Source organism: Mesoplodon mirus, assembly GCF_964341445.2.
Source record: "Mesoplodon mirus genome assembly, chromosome: 13".
NCBI lineage: Eukaryota > Metazoa > Chordata > Mammalia > Artiodactyla > Ziphiidae > Mesoplodon > Mesoplodon mirus.
The window spans coordinates 70,820,334-70,839,899 of record NC_138989.1 but is presented as its reverse complement, the minus strand read 5'-3'; the positions used below and the strand labels follow the sequence as shown (position 1 = coordinate 70,839,899).

Sequence of the window (19,566 nt, the reverse complement as noted above, 5' to 3'; positions counted from 1 at the left end):
GAATAGGAGGGTACAAGCATGGTCCTCTGGTGTCCAGGTGAAGGATTCAGAAGCATAAGGTATTGATCTTAGACTTAATCCATAGAACAATGAAAAGCCATGCTGGAAACTTGATATGCAAGAGACCAAGTGATGCGCAGAGGATATAGCATTTACAAGCTGAGTATTTTGGAAGTGATGGGAAAGAAGTGTTTTATTAGTTCAGGCAAAACTTCTTCACACTTCCATTGCCTTTCCGAATATGTTAAAATCAGCGGATGTTAATTGGATAATTAAAAAAGCATTTAAAAAATAAAGGCCTGATTCTTTCCCCATTATAGGTCATTACAGAGTATTGAGTAGAGTTCCCTGTGCTATACAGTAGGTTCTTATTAATTATCTATTTTATATATAGTAGTGTGTATATATCAACCCCAATCTCCCAATTTATCCACCCTCCCTTTCCCCCTTGGTAACCATGTTTGTTTTCCACATCTGTGACTCTACAAAAGACTGGATATATGTATATGTATAACTGATTCACTTTGCTGTACAGCAAAGAAAGTAACACAACATGGTAAATCAACTATACTCCAATAAAAATTAATTTAAAATATTTAAAACTAAGGCCAGCTAGGTAAGGATGAATCCCTAGTGATGGACTTCCTGGGCTGGCTACAGAGCGCTTTGTGGGCCAGTTGGCCTCACACCGGTGTGTTTACACTGGGGGGACCCAAAATTCCAAGTACACATCAAGTGTCCAGTTGTCTTTTCCTTCACACTAGACAAAAGAAGCTGCTTACAAGTAATTGCAAAAGTGCACCATAATCTCTGTGCTACATGGGCTTGGTTCACTAGGCATGGATTAACTTTAGTTCCCTCCAGTCTACTTACTAACTTGCTACCCAGGGCAAGGAAGGGATGGAATGGACTCTGCTAACCACCCACCAAGGTCCCCGCTTGGTGGGCTGCATCCAGTTCTGGTTTCCTGTGTAGGAAAATGATGTAGAGAATTGGGGGTGGAGGGTGGGTATACAGAGGAGAGAAATGAAACAGTTTCACTAGATGGAACTTATGAGTTAAGAAAAAAAAAAAAAAGATGAACTGAAATCAGGTAACAGCCGTTTGCATCTCTCAAACTAGATCGGAGAATCATTCATCTTTAACCATTTTGGTGGACATCAGGGGAGTTTCAGCCTAGCTGATCCCATGACACTGCCAAGGTCAGGGTCATTTAGATTGTGTTTAAATCCTCTCGAAAATTATTTTATCATCTGGGGAATAAGCATTAAATACGATTCCAAGAATTGCCCAGTTACCTTACCAATTACCTTACTTCAGCCAAAGCCTAAGTGAAGCTGTGAAATTTCTGGGGGGAAAAAAACAGGTGTTTTTAAGAAAATGAGGAGGCCTTCTCCCAATAAACATTTTAAGAATCAAAATCCAAACTAAAGAATTCAATCCAGATCTGACTTTAGTGAAAAGTCCCTTCCGTGTTTAATCACATGAATTTTTTTAAATGGTCTGATAATTTTTTTAAAACTGAGGAGTATGGAAATTATATTCGTGGTTGAAGGGTGTCCCAGATGTCAGGGCTTTTTCACGTGAAAGAGTTGGTTATCAGAGCCTAGTCTCATTTTCTACAGAATTTGGTGCCTCCAATATTGTTTCTCACATTGTCTACACTGCTATTTCATGAACTTCCGAGTTCCCATCTGTGAGCTATTAAAGAAAGTTTGCAGGACCACTTCCCACTTCTTTAAAAGATGCACCTTTTGGACTCAATGGTATTTTTTGCACATTTGAGAAAATGTTTGCTTTCCTCTAATAGATCACAGACAGATCTGGCAAGATAATTGAAACTGAAATCTAGCACTCTATGACTGTCATGTATAATTGATATTTCACGGGGAGATTACAGTTCAGACACCAAAACTGTTTTCTCTGTCAATGGGTGTCCAATTACAATAAAAAGAACCAGCCCATCAGCTTTTTCTTTTTTATGATTATGGCAGAACAAGAGAAAGAAGAGAGAAAAGTAAAAGTTACCAGGACTTTTTTCTTTGCCCCATTTTCTTGTTGTTATTTTTCTTCTTTCTATAAAAAACACCTCTGTCGAAAGGAAGATTTTGAACCTCATGCCATTAATTGCAAACTTTCGTTTTGAGCTACTAAAATGTTTCTAACAGCATTTCTGGTTTTGTGTCATTATCGCAGGTCTAGAAATAGATGACAAGTTTCCTAAAGTTTCCATCCTACACTCTTTTAGAAGGATTATGGTAGAGGAGAAAGAACTGAGGTCTGAAAGCCTGTTTTGAAGCAGTTATCTCTGGAGATAGCATTAACGAGGATTGAATAACTGCCAAATGAAATTTAATACATTTTCCCATCCATGAAATAGGCCTCTTAAATACAACAGAATAATTACTTTCACAATACTCCCTGGAAACAAAGAGAGCAGAAACACTGAATGCCTTTTTTGTTTGTGGTGTTTGTTGTTAGCTTGAGGATCAGGATGAGGACATGTACCAGGATGCTCTCTTCGCATCCCCACATAAAAACAGCCTTGCCAACAGCCACCTAATTTGAAGCTGCATATCTTTTAAATCTGTTTATGTTGGAGGAGTCGTGGCAAATATTAAATTTTGTAATTTAGTTAGACATCTTGGACTTGGCCTGAGTTGGAGGACCATGATGTTTTTCCCCCCTATGATAAGGAAAACTAAAATGATTTTTATATCTGCATCTATGTATGAGTGTGCACACACACACACACACACACACACTGTTTTAAAATGAAAACTCTAGGAAGTAACCCCATTTGACCCTAAATTCTGCTCCCCTCCCCCATGTGTGTGTGCTTGTGTGTGTATATACGTACATACATATATATATATATATATATATATATATATATATATATATATATATATATATATATATATAATATATGCCCAATCAGGTTGTTCAGTGTTGTTATAAGTTTTCTGAGTTCAAAATCTGTTTTAGTCCTCTAACCAGATGTTCACTAAGTCACTTAACCATTTCAGCCTTTGCTTGCTTCTCTGTAAAGTGAGAAGAAGTTTGTCCTATCTGGTATCCAGGTCTCCCCAGACCCTTCCCTTAAAGTCTATATACTGTGATTGCAAAGTGTTCTTAATACATCAGTTCCTTCCTCAGAAAGTAAGATTATTTAAAATGATATGGTGCTTATAGGATTCAAAAGAGGTAGTACCCTTCTAAACGTACTTAGTAATTCCCAGTGATCAAGTCACACTGGAGAATTTAAATAGCTGTGTCAGAATTTGAATATTCCTTGACCTACGATACAATGAAACTTAGATATCTGCACATAAGAGCCATGACTTATGGGCGCCCGAGGAAGCCATGTTTGGACCACGTGATCTTGCCTCCCCCTCTTCTTGTATAGCTCATTGGACCAGGGGTGAGGACACCTGATCCCAGGCTAGCCCATTCAGCAGATGGCCTGTGTCTGCTTCAAAATGATGAGCTGGACCATCCGATGATCTTGGCATTCTGAACTCAGAAATACTAAGACAGAGAGGGAGTTAGGAGCAGATTCAGAACCTGAAAGGATGTACCGGGAACTCTTGTGAAGGAAGAGAAGTGTCCAGGCCATAGTTCTGATTGGGCAGAAGCCAGAGAGAGACAGAGGTACCAACAGAGGGAGGAGAGAGGCTGGAACAGCTCCTGAGACACAAGGGGTGGCCTTAGGTCCCGAGAGTTCTCCAGGCCCAAAACGTAGATCACAGAAACCTTCCTGTTAACTCTCCTTTTACCTGAGCCAGCTGGAATGAGTCTCTGGTCCTTACTATTAAAACCACCACACTAGGGCTTCCCTGGTGGCGCAGTGGTTGAGAGTCTGCCTGCCGATGCAGGGGACACGGGTTCGTGCCCCGGTCTGGGAAGATCCCACATGCCGCGGAGCGGCTGGGCCCGTGAGCCATGGTCGCTGAGCCTGCACGTCCAGAGCCTGTGCTCCGCGCAACAGGAGAGGCCACAGCAGTGAGAGGCCTGCATACCGCACTAAATTGATCGCTCCCGAAAATCCCACCAAGGATGGCTTATAAGCTCCATGAGGGCAGGGGCCACATCTAAATTTTTCACCACCCTGTCCCCAGTACCTGTCAGAGTGACAAGCATGGGCTAGATTAGGAAATATTTGTTGAATTAATAAGTGTACTCTTTGATCAATCAACTGATAATTATTGAATAATTTTTAGATTTTAGTTCTTCTACCTTTAGCATAGATATATCTAAAACCATATTGTATGTGGCTATAAGACAACTGTATTCTTAAAGACTGCGAAAAAAATTTCCAATCAATATTGATAAAACTAACCTTTCCTAGGCTGCCTTTTAACTTTATTGCTTATCTAGATGAAAAGGTTTATGAAAATAGGACTTTAATGAAGTTTGGATTTTCTGGGTGCCATCCTTAGAACTGATTTGTAGGTTAAAGGAATCTGCTTTTTTTCTAGTTACATTATTATTATATTTGTAAGTGGACAAATCCTGACCCTCATATATACAGATGGCAGTATTGGTTTCTCCATCTATTTCTGAGTTATTCTGTTGATGGGTTTGTGCTGGCCATTTACTGTGGTTTTTTCCTTGTCTCTTATGTGACCAGAAATAATGTTTCTGAGGGAGAAGTAAATAGGGTTAGGAAATGCTGTCTGTGGTCAAGGAAACAAGTAAATCAAAGCTAATTCTTCAGATTGGAATACTTTGCCACAGCCACCGGCAATGGAATTGATCCTGGAGAATCAGGCTAATTAGATGGATCCATGGATGTGGACCTATCATTAGTGATTCATTTGACCTGGAATATACATAGTTTACAAGGGAGACCTTCGAATATCAAGGATAACATTGTTTCCAACTTCCTTTATGGAAAATGATGTATTATTTGAGATGATCTATAGAAAATAAAGTTAGCTAACATGCGTGACTAAAAGCCAAAAACCTAGTTGGAACAACTGTCAAACATACTTATAGATCATTTAAGATTTTACTGTCATTCTGCAGGAGAAAGATTTAAAATCAAATGGATAAAAACAAAATAGAGACAGAGTGCAAAGAGGATTGTAAGTGAAAGTAGCTTGAGTTCTAAGGTTTCTTGAACTATATAGACTCTTATTTTTATGTAGTGTGCAAGTATTTTCAGCTGGAACACCTAACAATATCAATAATTATTGTGTACCTTTGTGTACTAGCTGTCACGCATACTACTACTCCTTGCAATAAACCTGGAACTTGCTCTCTGTAACTGCCAATGTTATTTTCTCTATTTTGGATTTGAACAACTTACCCATGATTATACAGCAAAAAAAGACCAGTTACAGTTATAATCTACATATTAATTCTCATTATTGCATAATTTTCACTCAGTTGCACTGTCTTTCATTTACAGTTGAGGGAAAGAAAATAGGTCATTGGTTGTGGGTTCTTCTAACCTCTTTTAAAAGCTAAACGTGTCTAGAAGGGAAAACAAAAGAAATTTCAGGATTAATAACTGAATATATTTTCATTCAAATGCAAAATATTTACCTTGAATTGCATCGTAGCTGCCCACAAAGAAGGCTTGAGGGTTTTAGTAGAATGACTCTAAAATAGAAGGAGAGTACAAGAAGCTCTTCGCTGTGCTCAAATCTGTGGTTACCTTCAGTGATTCCAGCTTAGAATCATCCTTCGTGGAAAGAAATGAAATCCATTGGGAATGCCAGTAACTGACTCAACACTTGGGTAATTATTTAGGTTAACATTGATTGACAGTCTTAAAGAGCCACCATTTGATCAGGGGCTGTAGAAGTCATGCTTGCAAGTTGACATCTTAGATTGAAAGGATAATCATTGACTGAATCAGTCTTCCAAATGCACAGATATAAAAATGGAAAGCAGCTACCACTCTTTGGTTTGGAAGGAAAATAAAAACAATACACAAAGAGTGAGAAATGGTTGAAGGGAATTGGGTGGGCATGCTCTACCTATAAAAGATTAGGCTTCAGTTACAGAGGAAAAATGGGAGTGGCATGGCAATGGTGTTAACTATGTGAGAAGGGCTGACACGTATTCCATGGAACTCCAGAAGTTGAATCTAGGACCACTGGGTGGAATGTACAAGGAGGCCAACTTGTGGTCAAAGTGGAGTGAGCTGCTTTGGGAGATAATCAGGGTCTTAATATATTTGAAGCATCCACATAGACACTAAATGACCACCATTCAGATTGTCCTGGGAAGGCACACGGGCACCCGAGTAGCAGAAAACACTGGACTCCCCAGATCTCTCAGCTACAACATTCATTTATACGTCCTGATGCTCCTGAGTCCTTAAATCCTTTGCTATCCTTGCTGTATTTTGTTTTAACTTTTTTTAAAAAGTATTTTATTGAAGTGTAGTTGATTTACAATGTTGTATTAATTTCTGCTGTACAGCAAAGTGATTCAGTTATACATTCTTTTTCATATTCTTTTCCATTATGGTTAATCACAGGATATTGAATGTAGTTCCCTGTGCTATACGGTAGGACCTTGTTTTTTATCCATTCTGTATATAATGGTTTTATTTTTGCTGTATTTTGAATCGGGGCAGTTAGTATGATTTATATGATCCTCCTCCCTCTCCCTGAATTATTTTCTTCTGTATTGTTTTGGAGGATATAAAGGTGACACTTTATGCTAGGCTGCCTTTAGATAGCACATGCTTCATTTGGTTCTGTGAATTTTATTGTGGCTAGTTCAGATTCTTATTATTGTTGCACTTTGTGGAAATAGTCTTAAAACACTGGGTAGCAAAAGAGTGACGATTCTGCTTCGTGGTTTCAGATTTTGGATTGGGAAAAAATTACACTTTTTGATTCATAGCCGTATAAATTCTTGGATAAATATTTTTAGTGTTAGACCCACTGTCCTGTGTCAATGTTCACCTAACAGTAGGCTAAGAAAATAACTACTTGGAAATGCCATTGAAAACGCTACTCACGTTCCTCTTGGTTTGCAAATGCTTACTGGTCTTACTTGAAGGTGTACACTATAAAGTCAGTGATTGCTGTCTCAATGCCACAAGGTCAACATCTCTGGACCCCAGAGTAGGCAGTAGTAGTTAATAAAAAGCTCAGCAGTATTTTTTTCAGACCAAGTCATCATGCTGTACTCTATAATTTTATTCTTGGAAGCATAGAGAGTGTTTACAAAATGGTGTCTTTCTAAGATCAGAATAGTGAAAAAAAATATGGAAAAATGTCCAAACATCTTTGCATGACAATGATGGCATTACTGGTGTGTTTAATAAAACCTTTATTGGTACATTTTCCGGTATGGTGGCATTGGCAGAAACGGTCCCCCTTTGGATTTGGAACTCAGCAGCTGATGAAATACAGTAAACATTAATTTGGAATGGGCTGCCAGTTTTGGAAAGCCAGGTGACATTTTATTATACTTGTACCGAGCAGGGGCTATGTCCCATACTGCTGTAGCTTCCGCTGTCAGTGGCTTAGCTGGCATTATGGAAAAAAAAAATGGCAGGCCTGAGAATCTTATCCCCTGAAATGAAAGTTGAATGCCAAATTGAAATTCCTGTAGGATTTCCGATAGCAATGGGGGAATTGAGAAGACCACAATTAAGCATATGGGCATTAAGATAATTGTCAGATCTGTTGGCGGACATGATAGAAGACAGATGGGTACGAATCAGTGCACTCCACTGCAGCACCCTGGGAGACAATTTGACATTTTACCTGCCTGAGCTACTCTGCCATATTTGTCACTGGATGTACAGCACAGCATCTTACTGAGTGTTCAAGTGTTTTTTGCTGGGTACTCTAGGTGCACGCGTGGTCCTTTAGCGCCCTCTAGTGAAATGCATTTGGGAGTATTGTTTTTCAAAGGTTAGTCTCCCTTCATTGGGTCCTTGCTGCCCCGGAAGTAGCCGTCACACCTCTGATTCCCACTAAACTCTACGGTTCCTCTTGCCCTTTCAGGTTGGGGCCCATCGTGAAGACGGCGTGGCCCTGAGGGGCAGCCATTCTCTTGTCCCAAACCAGGTGCCAGTTCCACAGCTTCCTGTCCAGTCTGCAACGTCCCCTGATTTGAACCCACCCCAGGACCCTTACAGAGGTAGGTCCGCCTCCGCGGGCGCTTCTGACCTCACTGAAACAATAGATCCCGTGTGGATCCCATGCTTACTGATTCATCCCTCAGGAAGCACTGGCAGATCACCAAGAATCCATTTTGATACAAAGATGGTAAGTAAATGGGAAAGGATTTCAAACGTAGCTGGCTAATTGTGTTTCTTCAGTAACTGTTTTGCTCCAGCATCCTCGGAAATCCTGCTCCGATTTCAGCAGGGAATGAGACCACAGACTGATGAGAGGAAATGTGATTTTAGCTATTTCCACATTGTGCTCATTCAGATCCTTTAATGTGGTTAGTTGTAGCCTGACAGTGATGTTTCCAAATGAAGAGGAAGGAAGGAAATGGTTTTTGTTGCTTATGATGGAAGGAAATGTAGGTACATTTCAAAAATGGAACTTGGATGATTTTCGCTCTTGAGTCATCAAGCCCCACCCTTATTGCCTCATACCACTGACTCCTTTCGGCTTCCCAGGACCCCAGGTAGCTGTGCCGCAGGGGCAAGACGTGGGTCCCAGGGTCCTTGTGCAACTGGCTGGCCAGGTGACCCGAAAATGCTTACATAACATCTCCTCATTCCCCTCACGTTGAGAATAAAAATGATAACAGTGGCACAAGAATGAATAATATATATAAGCATTTGCCCACCTGTTAAGCATTGTAAGAATCTTGAGCGTGAATTATATATGTGGGTATTTCTGCCATTTTTAATTGAATAGTAATACTTTGATGGCCCTTTCTTTTAAAGAGCTTTTGGGGGCTTCCCTGGTGGTGCAGTGGTTGAGAGTCCGCCTGCCGAGGCAGGGGACACGGGTTCGTGCCCCGGTCCGGGAAGATCCCACATGCCGCGGAGCGGCTGGGCCCGTGAGCCACGGCCGCTGAGCCTGCGCATCCGGAGCCTGTGCTCCGCAACGGGAGAGGCCACAACAGTGAGAGGCCCGCGTACCGCAAAAATAAATAAATAAATAAAATAAAGAGCCTTTGGGTTTTCTTTCTGTGTCCTAAATCAACACTTCTTAATGTGCACAAACATGACTTGAGGATCTTGTTAAAATGCCAATTCTGATTCAGTTGATCTGGGGTCCTGCATTTCTTTTTTCTTTTTTTTTTTTTTTTGCCGTACGCGGGCCTCTCACTGTTGTGGCCTCTTCCGTTGCGGAGCACAGGCTCCGGACGCGCAGGCTCAGCGGCCATGGCTCACGGGCCCAGCCGCTCCTCGGCATGTGGGATACTCCCGGACCGGGGCACGAACCCGTGTCCCCTGCATCGGCAGGCGTACTCTCAACCACTGCGCCACCAGGGAAGCCCTTGGGGTCCTGCATTTCTAATGGGCTCCCAGGGGGTAAGGATGCTCCTGGTCCACTGACCAGATTTTGAGTGATAAAGTTCTAGACTCTACAGATTACAAATAGAAGGAAACACTAAATAGACACACTTCTACCTTAGAAATAAATGATTACATTAAGGTCACGTTTTAAAATATATTGTGATCTTGGAAAGTTGAGCAGTGATAGAACTAGAAATGTCTTCATTGAGCAGTAACTGCTTTCCATATGTACCATTTTTAAACGCTGATTATTCCTTGAGGATAAGAGAAGCCTAATTTCAGAATATCATTAGGGTATCTATTGAAAACTTGACTGTACATATTTAGTGTACTCCCTGGGAATTATATTTTAAGGACATTTTTCTATTAAATCATTGCATATGGAAACTTGACTGTACATATTTAGTGTACTCCCTGGGAATTATATTTTAAGGACATTTTTCTATTAAATCATTGCATATGGAAGAAACTCAATATAATAGCTGATATTTACTTGGGTTCTTAATCAGAACATTGAGGTGTGTGATTTTCATGATTATGATTTTCATTGCAATTAAGTTGATGTTTTGTAGACAGTGAAATTACCGTCTACTCCAAAAGATTGCAAAATAGAATTTAACCTCAGAGCCAATGCAGGGAGAACTTGTTTCTGCAGGTGCATTTTTGAAACTTCACCAAAGACCATGAAAAAAGTGACAGATGACACAGTTCGGCGGTCTGAACTGTATAGCTGGCAGCTCTCCAGTCTGGGGTGTGCGTGTCTGTGCCTTGAGGCTTTGGTGGCCTTGTCACCTGGTCTCTTTTTTTTCTGCAGGCATGCCACCAGGATTGCAGGGCCAGAGTGTCTCCTCCGGCAGCTCTGAGATCAAATCCGACGACGAGGGCGATGAAAACCTGCAAGACACGAAATCTTCCGAGGACAAGAAATTAGATGACGACAAGAAGGATATCAAATCCATTACTAGGTCAAGATCTAGGTAACAGTATATAATACTGTCGCTTCATTTAATTCCTTTATTGGACTTTGATGAAGTGAACAGAACAGGAAGAAACTATTGAGTTTTTTCCTGGCAGGTAAATCTGCAGCTGAAAAGAAAGTGAAAGGCTTGCTCTAGAGGTACGAAAGTATCGTTTGAGATACCTGTACTCTAGGAAAGCCAAAAATGTCTTTGCATTTATGAATTTGGACCCAGTGCTAATAATGACACACGGCAAAAACAATTTGTAACTGATTCAAATGCAAGCAGTCGATTTGTAAAACTATACTTATTCTACAAATTTGGTCATAAATGTTCTTTGGAAAATATTTCTAAAAAGAGAGCTTAGCTCTATTGAAAGCTCAATCGATGTATGCGCAACTGTAACTTTTTTCTTACCTCAAAAGTGAGAAAGTACTGATTTCCCAGCTTTATTCTAAACACGTTGGTATATATAAGAGCAATACCTAAATTGCTCATTTTTTTTTCTCTCGGCAGAAAATGCAACTGCAGGAAAATAGCTTTTGGTTGGTTTTCTTAAGTCCCCTATATCTTTAAATTAGAATCTATCTCCTTGAACTTTAATCTGATAATCAGATGGGGTTTTGTTTTTTTTGTTTTTTTGTTTTTTTTGAGTATCGTGACACCCATGTTCTTTACCTCAGTTCCCTTGGATGGTTTTTATTTGCAAATTAAATGAATTGTACTAAGACGATACCTCCCTTTTCAAGGCTATTGTTCTCAAGGTTATACCTGGCATCCTTTAGGAATTAGGACATGCCGCCTTTTCGTATTGCCTTTATAGTTATTGAGATAAATCTTATTACAAGTTCTACCACAGTTTCAGAAATTCTGGAAGCTTCTACCTTACCCCTTTTCACCATTGCTACAGAGTTTCCTGACTTGGCCACATTGGTAAGACATCCCAAGAAGAGCCTTTCACATCCTTACCAGCTTCTCTGTTAGATCATTCAGCTCTTGGTCACTTAACTAGTGGTCATAACGCATGCATATCAATGGATTCTTTGACGTTTCAGTACAACATTTTAACTCACTGTTAAGAACCTTGTTTCAAAAGGTCACTGTTTTGACCTTTACTTAGACCCCCAAAACTGTGTTGTAAGGCGAGACTTTCCAAATCTAGGCAGTTTTCTTCGCATAACCAATTTATTTATAAGAGGTTAACCAATTCTCATTCATTATTGGCCTGAATACCCTTGGAAAACGAGTTCCCATTTTCAGGCCCACTTTGGAAACGGTGTGGCATATGTTTGATGCGTAAAAACATTACCCAGATTTTTAACTTCAGGATGGGATGAGCAGAAACTCAACTCTGTTCTCTTTTCACTTATTACGTCCTACTTGTGTGTCAGAATGTGAGTGTGAATTAATAGTAATCTTGATTTCCTTGGCATCAGCAGAGGTCATGGGTGGGAGAGAGCGGGACCGGCAAGGAAATGAGGAGGAGAATCACATGGTGGAGAAAGAGAGCACTTTCCGACGGGTTCAGTTTAGTTGCGCGTTCACCAGCACACGTTCGAGGCAGACAGTCGCATCTGGAAGGGAGTTTAACCTACAGGAAAGACGAGCCAAGTCTTACAGCGTCTTTCTTTGGTGTCTGCCTCCTTTATAAGTGTTCTTGGCTTACTTACGTCATCTTTATGAGCAGCATGTGCTGCAACCCAAGAATCCGCTCCATTTCTGATTGATTGGGGCTTCTCCGTCATCGTGGATCCTTAGTGCGATTTGGAAGTTACCCAGACATTCTCCACAGTGGAAGATTCGGAGCTATACATTTTAAGCCAATACTCGCTAAGTGTGCATTGAATTGAGTAGATAACTTCCCACATGTTCCTCCAGCTCTGGAAGGTTGTGATTAACATCTTTATTCTGTGAGCCTTTCAGATTCATGGAACTTCAGAGTAGAGGCTCACCTTGATGGTCTTTGCTCAGATCTCTAGGTTAACATCTGTATGGATGGTCACCTCCATGTTGTTTCTTGCAGTGAAGACTCTCTTGCTTCTGAGTGAAGTTTACTTCATTTTTTATATCTCTCCTACTCAAAAAAGGTTCTTGCTCATGTTAATTCAGACTGTTCCGCTCAGGGTTTTTTGCTCTGTTCTGTTCTGCCTTCCTGAGACATTTTCCACACCTCTCTTTTTTACGTGATTGCTCAGGAATTATTTGAAGCCTTAACGCCATGAGATCTTCCTGATATGACATGCTTTCCAGGTGGCTCATCATCCTATTTGCCCCCCATTCAAAAGTTTCTAATTTGTCAGCATGACACCCAGAAACAGAAGTTATCTTTCCTTTCCAGACTCCTGGCTCCAAACATGCCTTTGATATGAGTCATGTAGTATCTCTGTTCTCAAAATCAGGGATGAGCTTTTGGGCTTCTTTTTTGACTCACAATGAGATCATGGGTATTGATAACCAGTAAGTGTTTGGGTTGGGTTGGGTTGGGTTGGGTTTGTTTTGCCTAGAACTCATGTCAACTCAGGTTTCCCCAACTTGTCTGGGGAATCATAATCATCCGTAATGTTAAAGGCCATGGAGATGCTGTTTTTCTAATCTTTCTATTTAATACATGGAAAAAGCGAGACTCGGATACATTAAGTGGACTGACCAAGCCTTCCAAGCTGGTTAATAGACAGCAGGCCCCCGTGTTTACTCCCATTGATCTGTTGTCTTGAATGTAGGACCTTCTTAATCCTGTTTGAGCTGCATGGTCTTAATTTTGACCTATCCACATCGTTTTTCAATCCCTGGTTCTCCTTGGGTTTCAGATGTCACAGTATGAAAGGTTTTTTTTTTTTTTAAAAAAAAGAACAGCTTCAGTCTAAGACGCTTTCTGAATCGTGGTCCTGAGTGTAGCTTGAGCTGAAGTCGACAGCGCTCTGCTTTGCCGTGCGTAACCTTAGGGATGGAAGCTATGTTTTCCTTTTTACTCCCCTCCATCCATATGGTGCAGTCGGGGCCCCACCTTGAACCTCTCCTGTTGGGTTTGGGTTTCATGTCCAGGAGACAATCAAACGTCTGGCGTAGGGGCTGTCACAGCCACCTAAAGCAACGCCAAGCCCAGGTGGATGGAAAGTTCTGCCAAGGACAAGATCCTGAGATGGAAGAGTTCCCTGAAAACTCAGAAAGAAAACAAAAGGAATTTGGAAACTGTCTCTTTCCCCACCCCATTGGAAAATGTCACGTTTTCCCTTTTGTCCCGCAGCAATAACGATGACGAAGACCTGACGCCGGAGCAGAAGGCGGAGCGGGAGAAGGAGAGGAGGATGGCCAACAACGCCCGGGAGCGCCTGCGGGTCCGTGACATCAACGAGGCATTCAAAGAGCTGGGCCGCATGGTGCAGCTGCACCTCAAGAGTGACAAGCCCCAGACCAAGCTTCTGATCCTCCACCAGGCCGTGGCCGTCATCCTCAGTCTGGAGCAGCAAGTCCGAGGTCAGTGCCGGCCGGCTGGCCTCCACTCAGAGGTCACGGCCGCACGCCGCTGGAGAGAGCAGAGATGCTCTGGCAGCCTTGAGCAGGGGCAGAGAGTAGACTCTTAGGCATCCTTCAGAATCATTACTTCAGTCTCATCTAAATCTATGAGGCAGCTCCCCTTTCTCCTGTAACTGAATCCTGGGGTTTTTCTTGTAACTGATGCTGCCTTAAGACGTTTCCATAGGTCCTCTCAGTAACCGGAGCTGGGGACGTTTGCTTTACCAACTTTCTCAGACTGTAAAGTGGCTGCACAGTTTCACCAGGGAGTTCGACCTTTACTAGCCGCTGAGCAAATGAATGGCAGTAGTGTGCATTTTCCTAACTGGTCCTCTTGTTCTGGAAGGTAGAAACTGAGAGAAAGGATCAACAGACCCACAGAAACATTGCATGACTGCCCTGGACCAGAAGCCCTGGGGTGTGACCTAAATGCTCTGTGCTTTCCTCTTCCACAGAAAGGAATCTGAATCCGAAAGCTGCATGTCTGAAAAGAAGGGAAGAGGAGAAGGTGTCCTCGGAGCCGCCCCCGCTCTCCTTGGCGGGGCCTCACCCCGGCATGGGAGACGCGTCCAATCACATGGGACAGATGTAACAGGCAAGTTTGTTTCCAGCCATTTCTGAAAGCTTCCCTTTGTTACCCTCACCAAGGCATCAGCCGTGAAAGCCATATTTGACCCAATTGCACAGATTTTTTTTCCCCCTTGGGAAGAAAAAAAAAAAGTTTAAAAATAAAGCTTTCCTTTTTTCTGTTATAAACGTATTAATTCATCTTTCTCTCTTCTTTCTCAGGTCCAAGTTGCCACATTGCTTCATTAATACAAGAGACCACTTCCTTAACAGCTGTATTATCTTAAACCCACATAAACACTTGTCCTTAACCCCTTTTTTTGTAATATAAGACAAGTCTGAGTAGTTACGAATCGCAGACGCAAGAGGTTTCAGCATTCCCAATGATCAAAAAACCGAAAAACAAACAAAAAAAAAAAAAGAAAGAAAAAAAGTGCAACTTGGGGGATGACTCTCTTTAACATATCATTCAGAATGTTCAAAGCAGTATGTGCAGGCTGAGACGCAGCCCAGAGACTGAATGGCAATCTTTCCACACTGTGGAACAATGCATTTGTGCCTAAACTTCTTTTGGAAAAAAAAAAATATATAATTAATTTGTAAGTCTGAAAAAAAAATATTTAATTTAAAAAAATTGTAAACTTGCAATAATGAAAAAGTGTACTTCTGAAGACAACTACATGACCGTTTTTGTTGGTATTCAAGTCAGCTAGTGTTTATAATTACCGGATATCGAATAAGGGAAGCTTGGCTGCCCTCGTAACAAAACCAGCAAACATCCTGATGACAGCGAAGTGATGACATTAGCCATTCCTTAGGGTAGGAGGAACAGATGGATCTTATAGACCTATGACAAATATATATATAAATATATATATAAATATATATTAAAAATTTAGTGACTATGGTAAGCTTTTGTTCATTTGTTTCAGACTTTTTTCTCCTGTAAAAAAATAGTACTGATTAACTTTTTTAAAAGAAAGATTTTACTGTAAATATGGATTTTTTTTTTTTTTTTTTTTTTTTTTTTTGGTCTTATTTCTGTCCCTTTCCCCGGTTTGTTCTCATAACCTGTAGTGCCAACTCTGCTTCCGGAGGGGTAGTGCAGGATGAAATGCTGACCCTGATGTTGCTTTTCATTCATAAATAAGTAGAAAGTTGTTTCTTCAGTCTTTTGGGAACACAGGACTTAAAAGTCACATCATGTGTAGATATTAACAAGCAGCATTACCAAGACATGGCAAAAAGAGTTTGTCTGAATTGTAATGTTGCGTTTGTGACCCTCTTCTGGGATTTTCAGAGGTACAAGGTTAGAATGCTACAATGTTACCACTGTGCCTTCCAATGTTTATATCATCGGAAACATAACATAATCAAAGTGGCTGTGATTTAACAAAATGATTAAAGCGTTACCTACATGTGTAGCCAGAAGTAGTGTGCAGTGAGGTGTTTCTGAATACATGGTCAGATTTTTGGAAAAAAACAAAAACAAAAAAAACAAGTGAAGTTCAACGACCATCCAATGAGAAAATTGCAAGTAGTGTGACAGAGCTGATTGATTTTGTTGCTTTCTTGATTTTTTTTTCAAAATGGGTTTACTAAGATGCAGATGACTTAACTGTCTCCTCCTTCGTCTGAAAAACAAAATGCCAATATTCAATCATCATGCAGCGTTATAACAAGCCTTATAAGTCCTAAAGCATTAAGTTGCACTTTCTTGAGGAGGGGTAGTGCAGTATTTCTCTGGCCAGTATGAATGAAGTTTATACTTAACGTATTTGATAGAAACATAGATCAAGCTATGGCACAGCAACTCATCAGATAGCTAGCTTTGACGTCTGGGCACAATTGAACCAACTTCCATCGTGAATCTTTATAATGATTGACTTTGGTGTATAGTGCAGTAAAGAAATAGTGCTCCTAGTTAAGTATTTGTCAGCATCCTTTTGTCTCTAACTCATTTCTGTTTTTACAGCCACACAATCTTGGCATGTATTAAGAAAAAAAAATCCCTTGTTCAAGTAGTTTTTCCACCTATCAGCACTGAGTAAATGCCATAAACCCATCGAAATGGTCTAAATGTTCCATCTGTTCTCCTGTTTTGCCAGTTATATAGTAATGAAATACATTTGTAAATTTTATGCAACAAATGGCAAACGTATCATTATTTTGAAATTGTGTATGTAAAAGTTATATTTTTACATGTAGACTCTTGTTATTATGTGTTTTAATACATTGTATCGGTTTTTGTTCCTTTTTTTTTTTAAACGGTGTGGTTTAAAAACCGTCTCATTGAAATGAAATAGTGAGCTACAAGAATCTGAATTTTATGTTCATTTCTGAAAATGTAAGAACAAATAAGATAGTTACCACGTGGTCATCTTTTACAAACCCATAAACATTTTGATTAGCTGTGTGTGTGTTGAAAACTGTAAATATGTTCAGTAGTGATAAAACTAAAATACTTTGTTTGATTTGTTGATAAGTTCCTAAAATGTGGAGGTGGATTAAAACCTTAGAATAGCAGAAATCAGACTTCATGAAAAGTTATTTTGAGGCTACCCTGTGAAAATGAATGAACAAAGGGGCTCAAAGAAGGGCATGGAAGACAATATTGTATACTCTCCCCTCCTCCTGAATAATGGAAACCGTGTGTACTTGTACCCTCAGTATGTTGAAGATATCCTTTTAGTGGTACATTCTGCACTCATTTTGTATACTCTATCAAGGCGGGTATCCCTAGGAACAATATTATATAGGAAGCAGGTATCCTCTGATCACATTCAGGATAAGTGTATAGAAGAAAATATGGTGTTTACTCTTTAGGGAACTGGAAACACTCCCTGCATTGATGTACATTTTAAGATTGGCACTTTTGATACACGTTATCATCAAGGTGCTTTCATAGAGCTGATTTAAAGTTTTTCACATCTGTAAACAAAGCAAAAAAAAAATTAAATCGTAGTTCTTGGATTATTTTTTAAATTGGTGCTTTATATTTTGTTCTCAGTCAAACAGAGTAAAAGCTGCAATTTATTGTTCACCAGCTTTGATGCATTCATTAATCAGTCATGTAATACCTCTATTGTGGAATTCCCTTTGGAAATAAGCGAAAAACTTTCTAACGGCCACCAAAAGCTGCTCACTACTTTTTGCTTGGTGGAGAAACATCTGCACCTATCCATATTCATTGGGTTGTATCCCCATTAAAAAGAAAAAAAAAAAAAGATGAAAGGGAATGTGGCCTTTTTAGTGTGTTTTTTTTTCTTGTTCTTTTGTAATTATCAAACCCAGGTAAGATATTGGTATCCTGCGCTGTATTTTCTAATGCAATTTAGCAGAAGACAGTTAGGATTAAAGTACTATACAAACATTTCCTAAGGGTCCATACTACACTATGTATATGATGATACTTAGACTGGGGATCTGTTTAAGAGACTTGGACTTTAAAAGCAACTTGGAACAGTTGATCCACCTCCACATTCAAGTAATTTATGAATATGCAGAATAGGGATCTGTTCATCTAGACATTTTTCCCATTTGTCTTCTGTGTAGCTGCAAGGAACACTAATGTTTATACAACTGTCAGTCCACCCAGTAACGCAACTGGTTCTGATTCAGTCTTCCGATTCCTTTTTGTTTTTCGCTTTTTCCTATTTCTTGATTTTTTTTTTATTTGTGATCTTTATTTTGATGAGGGAATGGGGGGCGGGGGGCGGGAGGGTGTTGAACCAAGACTTGGGGTTAAGAGGATTTTCGTCTTGGATCCAACAGGCAGAATATGATGTGTCCAAAAGTGAACTTGAGTCAGGAATGAAACGATTTCAGCATAAACAAGCACAAAAATTTAGTCTGCTGGCTGACTGGAAACAAAAAAAAAAGTCAAGATGGAATATGAGGAATTCCAACACAATGGGGCACCAAGGCCTTTAGGCCTCTCTTTTTATTTTGCTTTGGTTCTGTTTGTTTTTCTTTAGAGACATGCTCTTTCTCATGGGACTTGAAGTGGACTCATCTTTGTGCAGTGCTGGTTTTGCCATACTCATTTCAAGTATTATAGACATATGTAATGGTGAAAATATATGAACTGTGGCCTTTTTCATTCTTGTTACTTGTGATGCAATTAAGTGAAGATAAGAAAAAAAAAAAAAGCAGAGATTTACCATGTATCAGTGCCTGGCTTTTTGTTATAAAGCTTTGTTTGTCTAGTGCTCTTTTTGCTATAAAATAGACTGTAGTACACCCTAGTAGGAAAAAAACTAAATTTAAAAATAAAAAATATATTTGGCTTATTTTTCGCAGGAGCAATCCTTTTATACCATGAATATTACAAAAAAAATTGTCAGATTCTGAATATTTCTTCTTTGTAGATTTTTGGAATCATTATGAGTAAAAGTTTGTTACTTTATTTTACTATTTAAAAGATGTTATTTTACCATGTGTTACTGAGATGAAACTGTATGGTAGCTTTTTTGTTTGTTTTGTTTTTTTTGTTTTGTTTTTGTTTTTTTTTTAGTTGTAGGTCGCAGCGGGGAAATTTTTTGCGACTGTACACATAGCTGCAGCATTAAAAACTAAAAAAAAAATTGTTAAAAAAAGAAAAAAAGGGAAAACATTTAAAAAAAGAAAAAAAGATAAACAGTTACACCTTGTTTTCAATGTGTGGCTGAGTGCCTCGATTTTTTCATGTTTTTGGTGTATTTCTGATTTGTAGAAGTGTCTAAACAGGTTGTGTGCTGGAGTTCCTTCAAGACAAAAATAAACCCAGCTTGGTCTAGGCCATTACCTGTTTCCCATCTGTAGTTATTCGATGAAGTCATGTACATGACCGTTCTGTAGCAATAAATGTGCCATTTTTATAAACTGTTTCTGACACTTGTTTCATTTCATTTTGCATTGTCCATATAGCTCTGCTTCTCTGCTGTAAGTAAAACCGCCTCTAGATTTCATTTTGCAAGTGTTGGAGATATTGACAGCTTAACAAACAAAACATACCAAAAAAAAAAAACCCCACAAAAACAAATTGAAAAGCAAAGCACATGACTGACCAAGGAAGAGATGCCCTTA

At 39.7% G+C, this 19,566-nt stretch overlaps 1 protein-coding gene across 18 annotated transcripts in view; it reads left to right on the top strand.

The window, feature by feature from the left end:
- Window positions 1–19,365, top strand: part of TCF4 (transcription factor 4) — a 366,728-nt gene extending 347,363 nt beyond the window's left edge. For 13 of the 18 annotated variants that reach the window (XM_082640215.1, XM_082640221.1, XM_082640207.1 and 10 more), the window contains 5 exons: window positions 7,983–8,118; window positions 10,275–10,437; window positions 13,664–13,893; window positions 14,388–14,527; window positions 14,722–19,365. In XM_082640215.1, the coding sequence (XP_082496341.1) occupies window positions 7,983–8,118; window positions 10,275–10,437; window positions 13,664–13,893; window positions 14,388–14,524 (666 nt within the window). In that variant the 3' untranslated portion in view covers window positions 14,525–14,527; window positions 14,722–19,365. The remainder of the gene's footprint in view (window positions 1–7,982; window positions 8,119–10,274; window positions 10,438–13,663; window positions 13,894–14,387; window positions 14,528–14,721) is intronic. The other 5 variants (XM_082640219.1, XM_082640220.1, XM_082640218.1 and 2 more) reach the window with 1 other exon arrangement.
- Window positions 19,366–19,566: the final 201 nt, after the last annotated feature.